Source organism: Eptatretus burgeri, chromosome 16 (assembly GCF_056783735.1).
Source record: "Eptatretus burgeri isolate ZD-2024b chromosome 16, Ebu_testis_v1, whole genome shotgun sequence".
Taxonomy (NCBI): Eukaryota; Metazoa; Chordata; class Myxini; order Myxiniformes; family Myxinidae; genus Eptatretus; species Eptatretus burgeri.
This window is the reverse complement of record NC_140976.1, coordinates 20430634-20443436: the sequence shown is the minus strand read 5'-3', so window position 1 is coordinate 20443436 and position 12803 is coordinate 20430634. Positions and strand designations below refer to the sequence as shown.

The 12803-nt window shown below is 42.8% G+C and overlaps 1 protein-coding gene across 1 annotated transcript in view; it reads left to right on the top strand.

Annotated features, from left to right (window-relative positions):
• Positions 1–12803, top strand: part of LOC147010663 (uncharacterized) — a 77729-nt gene that overhangs the window by 3645 nt on the left and 61281 nt on the right. Inside the window, exons 3-4 of the mRNA XM_085859838.1 lie at positions 2211–2350; positions 5244–5397. Coding sequence (XP_085715964.1) covers positions 2211–2350; positions 5244–5397 — 294 coding nt within the window. The remainder of the gene's footprint in view (positions 1–2210; positions 2351–5243; positions 5398–12803) is intronic.

Genomic DNA, 12803 nt, shown 5'->3' with positions numbered 1-12803 from the left:
CCTTTTATTTTCCGATATATCCTTCATCTTCTTCTGAAAGCACACAGTGCAAAGAGGGATTAATCCAATTTTGTGGTTTCCTTTTGAGAATACCCTCTTGTTATAAATTTATGTCCAGGGAAGAGTTTACGGTCTCCTTGAGTTAACCTGAAGTGGTCCCTTCGGGTGGGTGCCTGGAATGTCCTATCCCGAAGAGAGGATGATCATCTGTCTCTGATATCTTCTGAGCTCAAGCGTTTTGAACATTGGTATTGCAGCACTCTCTGAGGTTTGGACACCGGATAGTGGCGAGATCATGGCGGGTGGTTACACCTATTATTGGTCTGGTCGATCTGATAGTTACCATGCTCAAGGAGTTGCTGTAGCTGTGTCCAATAAGCTGTCTCCAATGATAATTGAGGTAATACCAGTCAAGGAGTGTATGATGAGATTAAGGATTTGTCGCTCCTTGGTTGTCGTTTTCCTGGTCTCCGTTTCAGCTTTGATTAAGGCGAGTGATCTCACCATGAAGGACGCGTTCTATGCCGCGCTCGAGTCTGTGGTTGGTCACTGCCGCAGGCGAGATACTGTTCTAGTCTTGGGGGATTTTAATGCATTGATTGTAACTGATAGGGATGGTTATGAGCCATGTGTTGGTCCCCATGGGTCTGAAACTGTGAACCAGAATAGCATTAAGTTCCTTGACTTTGCAAGAAGTCACGGATTTAGGGTGGCTGGTTCATGGTTTCAGCGCCCACAAGCTCATTGCTGGACTTGGTATTCCAACGTTGGCTGAAAAGTTGTGGAGTGCCTTCAAGACCACCATCCTTGATGTTGCCAGTGGATGTTTTGGAACTCATCATTCGGTGAAGAACAATTTTGTCTCGAGGGACCCTGGATACCCTTGACCAGACTCGAAGGGCCAGGCTTAATGGCAGAGCTGAGCTGTTCAGGGAGTTGATGCATAAAATTGGATGTGTGCTGAGGGTGGACAAGGAGGCTGTTGTGTGTGGAATCTGTGAGGGGTAGAGCATCACCTGTGGTGAAGCGATTCTCGTCCTGCTTTCAGAGGAATTTGCGCATTGCGTTCATCCAAGCCCATTCCTCGGTGTACTGCTGTTATAGTGGAGGGTGGTGGGCTCTTGACAGAGGAGTCCGAAGTGAAGGCCTTCTGGGCTGGTTACTTTGAGTGGCTGTACCAGGCTGATCCACCAGCTGTTGAGTTGTATGTCAGGGGTGTGTACTGTCCCCCACACTTTTCAGCACTTGTATGGACTGGATTCTAGGGATGATGTCGGAGAGATCAAGCTGCGGTGCATCATTTGGGAATGTCAAGATCTCTGACCTTGGTTTCGCAGATGATGCAGTCATCTTTGCAGAGACTAGATATCCTTTTGGGGGCCCTCAAGGTGCTGAATAAGGAGTCAAAGCCACTAGGATTATGGGTTTCCTGGGTCAAAACTAAGATCCAGGCTTTCAATGACATATTGGATGCTGCTGTCCTGTCTGTACCTGTTTGTGGTGAGTATGTTGAGGTCATGGAGAGATTCACTTACCTTGGCAGTGATATTCAAGTCTCTGCTAACTGTGAGCTATTGGTCAATAAACATCTGGGTCGGGCCTGGGGAGTCATGGATTCACTGGATCATGGGGTGTGGCACTGTCGGCATCTGTGCAGGAGGATGAAAGTCCAAGTCTTCAGGTCCTTGGTGCTTCCAGTCTTGCTCTACGGATGTGAGACTTGGACTCTGACCAAGGATCTGAGACGGAGACTTAATTTCTTTGTTTCCAGGTCTCTTCGGAGAATCCTTGGCTATTGCTGTTCGGACTTTGTGTCCAATGAGTGGTTGCTGAGACACAAATGAGATTTGTTACCTGCATTGTCCGTGAGCAACAGCTGCGGCTGTATGGACATGTGGCTCGTTTTCCTGATGCTGATCCTGCTCACCAGATTCTCTCAGCGAGGGAGCCTCATGAGTAGAGGAGGCCAATGGGCCGACCACGTGCCTCGTGGTTACAGCAGGTTGATTGGCATTTCAAGGAGATGGGAATGGGCCAGGCATCTGCCTGGGGGAAGGCCAGGTGGGGGCCCTTGGAGTACCGGCAGAAAGTGGACACAGCAACACACTGCTCCAGCGCATGCTCCCATACCTGACTTGACCTGAAGTTTATAATTGTATTTTTTTTATTTTATTATTGGGGCAAGAGGATTGCATCACTTCTTGTTTCAGACTTGTGCAGAAGAAGATGCCGAACACGAGGGCGAAGAAAAAGATGACTGGCGAATGGTTCTCGAGCATAAAGGACCACCGCTACAGAGGGAAACCTGATGGAACAGAGCTTGTTTGGAGAAGCATGACATGTGAGAGGGGTAAGAGTGTGTGGTTTTATTTATTTATTTTTGCTCTGCTTTCAGACTCATCAGTGCACAAGAGCATGAATTAAATGGGTATCAGTTAGACGATGGACAAATCAACACAGTATTTGGGATTTCTAACCTAAGGGATGAAATTGGAAGTGTGTTTGGGAAATTTTGTGGAGGTCGAATTGTATTCAGAAGAAAGACTGCTTGCCTCGCTTGGAGCAAGCAATGAGACAGAGCAGTTACAAATTGCATGCTTTTCTGAGATTAACCAACCCCTTGAGCCCTAGTGGCTGTTTTAGCGGCCGCTATTCAAGCCTCTCTATACCCGAGCGGCCGGATTTTTCTCCAGCGAGCCCAGGGTGGGGGAGCCTAAAGTCCAAGTGGCTCAGGGTTCAAAGGGGAAATATTGTTGTGTGAGTCATGAAGTTTGTATAATAGAAACGTGGGGACTTGCCAATGATCCAACATTCAATTTCTTTGCCGGAAAAAGCATGTGAACCTCTTGGTTAATCAGCTCAATTGAGGGGGTAATTACAATCAGGTGTTTCAAGCAATGGGATGACATTCAGGAGTGAGATTGGGTGGCCCTGCCCTTTATGAACAAGCTCAAATGAGCTAAGATCCTCATCCTCTTAATGATGACGTCATAAAAACGAATATGACATCATTGTGATGTATCAGGTTTGCGATAAGTTATCTGTACTAATGCCCGGCTTGATTTCCGCAAACAAAATTCAAACAGCTTGCCTAGTTTCGGAGATAATGGTATAAGCGATTTCCATTAGTGGCGATGTTATGACGTCAACTTTTTTTCTATTAAGAATTTCCAAAATCGGAGATGGTTACTGCCTGCACCTGGGCTTTCTGCATATACATGGCAAGTTTCACGAAGATCCGATGAAAACTCTGGGTTGTGAAACAAAAAATGTCAAAAAATAGGAATGACGTCATAAAAAATTGATATGACGTCATAGTGATGTATCCTATGTACGGTAATTCATCTCTGCCAATGCCCTGCTCGATTCCCGCAAACAGAATTTAAAAAGCTTGCCAAGTTTCGGAGATAATTTTTTAGGCGATTTCCATTAGCGGAGATATTTTGACGTCATAACTTTTTTTCGAGGAGGAATTTTCAAAAACGGAGATGGTTACTGTCTGCGCAGAGTATTTTTACATATATACACCAAGTTTCAGGAAGTTTCGATGGAAACTGTAGGCTGTGAAACAAAAAAGTCCACAAGGAGAAGATGAAGAACAACAACGTGAGTGAGACTCAGAGATCCTATACGAGGATCTAAAAACATTAACTTTGTTCGTCACCATCAGAGTCTGGTCTTCACCACACAAGTTTGTGGAAGCATGTCATGCCCCGATCAAAAGAGATTTTCTGAAGACCTCAGTAAAAGAGTTGTCGATGCTTTTCAGTCTGGAATGGGTTACAAAACCATTTCTAAAGATGTTGGTCTCCACCATTCCACTGTCAGGCAGATAGTGTACAAATGGAGAAAACTCAACACCATTGTTACTCTTTCCAGGAGCGGTCGTCGAGCAAAAATCACTCCAAGAGCATGGTGGACAATAATCCATGAGGTCACAAAGAACCCCAGGGTAAGGTTTAAGGATCTGCAGGCCTCTCTTGCATTGACTAATGGTAGTGTTCATGAGTCCACCATCAGGAAACCACTGAACGAGAATGGTGTGCATGGGAGGATAGCAAGGAAGAAACCACTGCTCTCCAAGAAGAGTGTTGCCATCCATCTCAAGTTTGCCAAAGACCATGTGGATGATCCAGAAGGCTATTGGAAGAATGGTCGATGGACAGGTGAGTCAAAAATGGAACTTTTTTGGCTTAAATGAGAAACGTTATGTTTGGTGTCAACCAAACACTGCATTCCAACAAAAGAACCTCATCCCAACCGTGAATCATGGTGGGAGTATCATGGTTTGCGGCTGCCTTTCTGCCTCAGGACCCGGACGGCTTGCCATCATTGACAGAATGATGAATTCTGTATTGTATCATCAAAATTCTGCAGGAGAATGTCAGGGCATCCGTCCGTGAGCTGAAGCTTTATAGAAAGTGGGTCATGTAGCAAGTCAACGATCATAAACACACAAGTAAATCTACAACAGAATGGCTGAAGCAGCAGAGATTTTGCGTTTTGGAACAGCCAAGTCAAAGTCCAGACCTCAACCCAATTGAAATGTTGTGGCAGAACCTGAAATGAGCAGTTCATGTAATACAGTCCACAACTATCTCTGAGTTGAAGCAGTTCTGTAAGGAGGAATGGGCCAAACTTCCTCCAAGCCGATGTGCAGGACTGATCAAGAGTTACAGGAAATATTTGGTTGAAGTTATTGCTGCCAAGGGGGTCCCACCAGTGACTGAATGTAAAGGTTCACATACTTTTTCCAACAAAGAAATAAAATGTTGGATCATTTTGCTCAATAAATAAATGAAAAAGTAGATTTTTTTTGTTTTTGTGTGTGCTATTTGTTTAATCAGGTTCTCTTTATCTATTATTAGGATTTAGATGAAGGTCTGATAACACTTTAGGTCAAATTCATGCAGAAATACAGAAAATTCTAAAGGGTTCACAAACTTTTTCTCACCACGATAAGCATAGCCCTTGGATGACAGTTGTGGGCTCAGATGAAGCACTGCCCTCAATTGTTCGGATGACGAAACAACAGGTCAGACACTTGGCAGACCGGGGTGGGACCCAGAGGCAGGCTGGGGGTGATATTTTCATTAATACCTTTGGATGTTTAATCCGTGGGATATTTAATATCAAGTATAAACAGTTTGTCTGGTATGGATCCCTTACGAGTGCACACTGAACCACAAAGCAGTGCATAAAGCAGTTTGCGAGACCTTTTGCCTCAATCCCAATGTCTTTAGGCTCTGGCACGGGCCTGAAATCTGGGCAATACCAGAAGGAGCCTCGCGTACCGAAGCAGACGGACCCTTCCCTGGAGAGACGTGTTCCACTGCAATCGGCCATTCCTGCACAACTGCCTGAAAAGAATAAGCAGGTTGTGGACAAATTTGGCAGGTGTGTTCGGCTGGACAATATTTGGGCAGTGGCATGCACCTTTCCTGGACTCTCGACTGCTTTACATGTGGCATCTTCTCTGCATTTACGGCTTTTCTCTCTTTTGGGAACTTCCACTCTTTGGGGACATTTTTATTTGCGTTAATGGATTCTCGACATGCTTAGGATTGTCCTCGGAGTTAATGTTCCGGTCTTTTGTGGTTTGAGCAGCGGTTGTCTGTTGATGTGGAGATTAAAGGTGTCCTGGCTAAATATTGTAATCATATTCCCATTTGGTATGTAACAATGAAATTGTTATTACCCCCACCACCGAAGGTGTATGGAAGTTGTTTTCACATGTATCTGTCTGTCTCGGTCTGTGAGCATGATATCTGAAAAGGTTGTGGATGGATTAGGACAAAATTTGGTGGACAGGTCGGGTGTTTGACAATGCGATAATAAACTTACAAAGTTATAACATAAACATATATAACTTATAAAAAAAGGACTAATTGATTTATATTTTGGTGAAGATCCGGATCCAAATATGAGAATTTTTTAAAGTGATTCTTCATCATTTAGAGATACGGCCAAAAACAATATATCTTGCTTGATGTTTCAAAAAGTTTTGGATGTGTTATGACAAAACTACGTGGAAGAGTTGGGTCGGTGATCAAAACAACCTGATGTAAACAAATCGCAAATAATTTTTATGCGCAGGAGGAAGCCATTCGGCCCATCATGCCTGCACCACACCAATACCAGATTTAATAAATCCGTCAATACCCCTTCCCTTCGTGTGCAGCCTTTTGGCTGCTACACTGGTACCGATTTTGCTGACTTCAGAAGGATGACAGGCCGAGTCAACCCTGGTGTTAATTCGGCGGAAAATGGGGCTTTAACCCAGGACCCAAGGATCCCAAGCCACCACCCTAACCGCTAAGCCAACACCAGGTTAAAAGCCACCAGGTTCACCACTAAGCCAACACCAGATTCGATTTTGGTTCAGGTCCAGATGCAGATCCAGCCCATCAGTGTGCTACAAAACGTAAACTGTTCAAACTGGCGTAAGTATATACGCTCTTCCCAGTACCGTTCTAGTTAATTTAGTTTTAATTACTTCATTTCATTGTTGTCGGATGGTTATCCTTCCCAAATTATTTGTTTCTTGTCTTGAGAATAGCCGTCTCCACCTACCATGTGCTCGTTGTGCTCGTTGTTAATGGCACCTACCATGTTGTAGGAAATTCCAAAAGTGTTTCACATCATTTAGTCCATCAACTATTGATTGTTACTGTGATTTGATATCGCTGTATTTTGTAGGTATTGTACGATGGTGTTGGCAACCAATTTACCCATTGCGTGATAATGGTAGTGTTGGTAAGTGATTCCGTATTGCATGATTGTAGTCGTATTACTGCTGTACTTCATTACTAAGTATATTTACCAAACTAGTGGAGACCGGATGGAAAGATAGCTCACGTATGGTCTCTTATTCTGGGTTTTATATCTGCTGGAGTTGAATTTCTCACCTGAAGCGGCCATTCTGGTGTGTGGCAACGGGTGGGAACTGCATCTTTAAGCACGTCATAAAACCAGCCATCCCGTTAATGATCCAGGACCTCTCTGAATTAGAGGGCTGCGATCTGAGTCGTGTATTTAATCCGAGATGGTTCCCGTTATAGCCAATAAGCCTGGTGTTGGCGCAGTGGTTAGGGCAGCGGCTTGGGACCCAAAAGGTCCTGAGTTCAAGCCTCGTTGGGCCACTGAATATATATATATATATATATATATATATATATATGTATATGTATATACCAAGTCTTATAACACCAGGGGGTTGACTCAGCCTGTCATCCTTCCGAGGTCGGCAAAATGAGTACCAGTGTACTGGGCCGGTGTATACCCCAGTTAAAATAGGTGTACCATATCCCTGTGTCGTAAGAGGCGACCAGGGTTGCGTCAGGAAGGGCATCCGGTGTAAAACATGTGCCAAATCACTATGCGGATCATATGGATGATCCGCTGTGGCGACCCCGAACGGGAACAGCCGAAAGAAGAAGAAGAGGTTCCCGTTACAGCCAACTCATAATATTATCCAATTGGTAGCACTTGAAATTCTGCGTCTCAATGAGAATGAACTTATTTTCCCCCCGCAAAAAATGTAGGACATCACAGGCACCAATATTCAACACTTAATAGCTCCCCTCTGGGAACCACAATAAAGAAATAACAATGAAGGAGAGCATTGTGTGGTGATACGTGACCAAATCTCCTGCCTTGTAAGTCAAATGTGATGAGAAAAAGATCATCCTATTGATAGATTAAGATGAGGTGTGTATGCGGCACAGGCACAGTTGATAAATATAATAATATCAAGGTGCACAGCTTTGGGGTCCATTAGTATCCATACAACGTTTCAAGTTTCAAGCCGTCATCCTCATGGAGCTATGGCACTGACATACAAACGCACCGTCACATATCCACCGCACCTTCACAAACGCAAACACAGGCTATTTTATTAGTAGAGATAAACTTTGTCATAAATTTGGAAACCATACGTGTAAATATTTGATAGGTTGCGATGGGTGTTCAAAATGTTCTCGAAATGAGACTAGTCCAAGAAATGTCAACTCTCACCCTGCAACCTTATACACGTATACTGTATGAGTAAGAATATACACTATTCCCTTTGTGTTGTCTCCCCTGGGTTTGAATGTCGCCCCAGCTATAAACTCTCACACTGGTGGTTTTCATGTAGAGTGATGCATCGATGTGTGCCCCGTCCATTGGAAGGACGTTAAGCTGGAGGACCTCTCTGCTAGCAATAGTTGGCGGTGGACATTAAAGATCCCACTATCTTTCACAAAGAGTGGATGAGTTATTTCCGGAACCATGATCAAATTACAAATTCTTGGCAAAATCCCTTGAGTTGAACGTCAGGCCTGGCCAGCTGGTTCAGGAATGAAAAAGGAGGCCAAAAACGTTCTCTGGCCGACCTCACAAGAAGCTGGGAATAATTGGTGTTGTTGTAGCAGTAGTCGCAGTTGTAAGTTGTTTGGACTTGCATATTGTTAATTTAATTTTTTTTTGCTCTTGCCCTCGGTACAGCAATAGGCGTGAGAGTTTATAGCTGGGGCGACATTCAAACCCAGGGGAGACAGCATAAAGGGAATAGTGTATATTCTTACTCATAAAGTATACGTGTATAAGGTTGCAGGGTGAGAGTTGACATTTCTTGGACTAGTCTAATTTCGAGAACATTTTGAACACCCATCGTAACCTATCAAATATTTACACGTATGGTTTCCAAATTTATGACAAAGTTTATCTCTACTAATAAAATAGCCTGCGTTTGTGTTTGTGAAGGCGAGTTTGCGAAGGTGCGGTGCATATGTGACGGTGCGTTTGTATGTCAGCGCCATAGCTCCATGAGGATGACGGCTAGAAACTTGGCAATCTTATTCATTAATGGGCACAATTATTCCCACGTTCTTGTGTGGTTGGCTGGGGGAAGTTTTTGGCCAAGTCTTTCATGAACTGGCTGTCTCGGCCTGATGCTCAACTAAGTAGTTGGAGCAGGAATTTGTAATTTGTTCAGGGTGCCGTCAATGGCTCACCTATTATCCGCAAAGGACACCGTGGGATCTCGAACGTTCACCAACTAATACTGGCAGACGGTACATCGAGTTTATCATCCATCTGAGGGATGGACACACACATCAATCAATCATCCTGCTTTTGTGAAACACCAGAATGACAGTTTATAGCTGGGATGGGATTCAAACCCAAGCAAGAGACACTTGGCAAAAATTATTTTAAATGGACAATAAAGATAAGTGGGTGCAGTGACTCAAATGTTTTGAGGGCATCTCCAGGTGGAAACAAAAATGCTACCAACCTGTGAATTACCACCTTAACGAGATAGAAAAATAATAAAGAGCCAATGGGAACGCACAAAGACTGCACACATTCCAGCAGCGAGACAGGTGGGGCAACATTTTGCAACTACTCAAGCAATGACATTGTCAGGCTTCTTGTCATTTAATACAAGAGTGTATTTGACGTCAAGGCCATTGCTTTTTGACAGTCCAACTAGACATCTTTGTTTTGTTTTTATTTGTTTGTTTTTTATTCTCCATCTCCCTTTTAAAGGATAGGGCAGTGATTGGAAAGGATATCGTTTATGCACTATCCTGATGAGTGTTGAATAGGCACGCTGTTTGATTTTGAACCCAAATTGTGACGCGACATGTTCCCATTTCTCAAGGCAAAATAAAATGAAGTAAATGCCAAAGGAAGGGAGCGGTCCTGCCACGTTGCTTTCTTTGATTTTAGTTGAAGAATTTTGTGGAATGACTCTTAAAACCGGTTTTCTGAGTGCCTTTGATTTTGAGCTGTAAGCTTTAAGTAAGGCTTCACCAGGTTTTGTGGCGTTGCTCGTCTGTTTGATCTCGGGGTTAAGTCCTCTAAAGACTGGTTGCGCATGGATTGTACCTTCATGGCAAGCTGGCAGCAATCTTGAAAAGCGAGAAGAGGAGGATTGCAAAGAAGACTTGTGAACAGTTTTTCCCGTCGGGGTAGATGAAATACATGACCCATATAATTTGTTGCCTTTGCATATGTGCCTTTATACTTACCACAGCTTATTTTTTAAATGGTATTACTTTTGTATGCATCCACACCCTTTTGTACACTTCATGGGTACTTAATCTTTTTTTGGTTTGTTTTTTAAATTATTTTCTTTTAAGACTATAAACCAGTTTTTCATCCCACAGGCAAGAGATTAACCCATAGCATTGCTGTCATGCAGGCTTTAAAGTGGAGATTAAATTGTTGTTGTTGTTGTTGTTCGGCCTGCTTCGCAACTATGGTTCCTAGTTATCGGCAGAATAAGAATTGCAGTATGCTGTGTAGTTGATATTTCATAAGAATTGCAATGGGAAGCATGGCATCATTCAGAGTAAGCCATCCCATCAGCAAAATTTTGGCCGCCAAAGGACACGCTGTCTGGCGATTGCAATAGTCTGCCTTTGCATAGCATTTTGGCCAATAATGGATAATGAGCTCGATGGACATTGTATACTGATCTCTCTCTCCCTCTCTCAGCTCAAACGATGGTTAATTAATTCGGAGTTCCTTGTGCCCCTTTAAAATATATTTATTTATTTATTATATTTTGATGGTGTCGGGGTGTGACGTCACATCACTATTAGTCTGACCAAAGCCTTAGATAATGTTTTTTGGCATTATCTTACAAAACTATTCATCTTTGTCCATAAACCTTCTCATTTTTATTATGGTGGTTTCCCCTTCATACAATGAAGAACGCCGTTCACATGAAACGCGTGAACCACCTGGTCAATTTGTTTATAGTGCAGAAGCTCCTACACAGACAGCAACCACATTCTAAAATATCAGACAGTTTAACTTGGTGTCAAACCTCCAAGAAAACCAGACCACTTGACTTGCTACCCATGGTCCAGTCAAATATTTTTAATTTGTTCAATTTTCTTTTTTAAAATCTGACTATGACTCTTCCACTCTTAGTGAAGGGCACTGAGTGATCTTTAACATCCACTAAATGCAAGAAGGTGAGACGTCCCACTTAACGTCCATCTGAAGAATGGCACACATTTTGATGCCTCGTCCTGCCTGCGAAACACCAGGATGCCAGTTTACGGCTGGGTCGGGATTCAAACGTAGGCTATGCAGCTTAGAGACGAGTGTGTGCACCTCGAGGCCATCCTACCAGTTCCCTATTTGTTATAAAGGCATGGCATTGATATCAGTCGTTGATGGTGATATTCTGATACGTCCTGTCAGATGAACTTGCTGATGCTGCTTATTTTTGGCACATTCTTTGCATAACATTTTCCCTGTGGTTAAAAAAGCTCTACAGGGTGTGGAGCTCATAATTTTCATTTGGACAGTTTGTGTGCCATTTATGTTTTGTTTTTTCTTAACGAAGCAAGAAACTTTTGCGTTTTCCCCTTCTTACCTCTGCCACCAAAGGTGGGCAGAATTTGTGTTTTCACCCCTGTCTGTGGACAAGATATCTCAAGTTGTGGATTGATTTGGATCAAACTTGCTGGAGAGGTTTGGTGTGTGACAAGGATGAAATGATTAGATTTTGGTGAAGATCCAGAATATATTTAATTTCCACACATATGATAAGCTCTCGAATTTCAACCTGAGACAAATTGCAGAAATGATGTGAGCAGCAGTTCTGACTGCTAAAAAAAAAAACCTTTCATTCGTCCAATTTGCACATTCTTTGACACAACATCCTCTTCTCGACTTCTGGAGAGTTGTATGTTGGTGGAGGGGGTTTGGGAGGGGAAGGGGAGGCAGCGTGAGGGAAGGGGAAGGGGAGGCAGCATAAGGGTGAGGGAAGGAAGTGTAAGGGGGTGGAGGCAGTGTTGTGGAATTTTGTTGTTAACCGACATGGTGAAAATCCTGTTACTCAATTTGTAAGAAACAATTAATTCACTGTCCACAACGAAAAGTACATTTGATCAGAGAACATTTATTTCTTGGTACCACGGAGTCCAAAACACTGAGATGGTAAACATCCACAATGATTTGCACTAAACTAAGCTTACATTTCCTGATATATATATATATATATATATATATATATATATATATATATATATATATATATATATATATATATATATATATATATATATATATACATGCTGTGGAGGAGTGGAGACAAGTGGGGAAACAGAGAGAGCATGGTGACCTTCAGCTGGCCTTGGTGAGAGAGGATAAGACATTAGGTTATAGGTCTTACAAAGAAATGAATATAAGGAATTGTGTATATAAAAGGCAGTGAGTACATGGGTCTGATAAGCATTAGGTAAAATAACTCAAACTGCAATACGTGTCCACTGGGTGAAAGAGAATGACATAAATCATGGCAAAAGTTGCAGTGCCATCAACCAGGCCACCCTTTAGCACAGCAAGACATCCCCCCCCCCCCACCATCAACACCCAGACAAAAGGGAAACACAATTGACAGCCAATTTGACTATAGTATAAAAATTAAATTTATAAAGCACCAGTAACAATTATAATTGAGAGTACATGAATACAATTTTTTTTTCTTCCACAATCCCCCCTTTTCTCCTTATCAGGAAAATTTGAATAATTATATTACACATGATCACCATACCCCATTCCTAGAAGAGAAAAGATATCCATTACACAAGTTCAATCAATGGCAGCGAGTGCCCATATCAGAAAAATGCTGGATGACGACCATCTCAATAGTGTCCCAGCCAGGTTAGTGAGTGCGTTTCCATTTAATTCATGCCCTGTTCATCAGCATGTGTCACAAATCGAAAAGACATGCTACCTGAGGCCAGAAGATAAGCAGGTCAGGGTGTAGATAGAGCAGCACCCAATGGGAAACACAG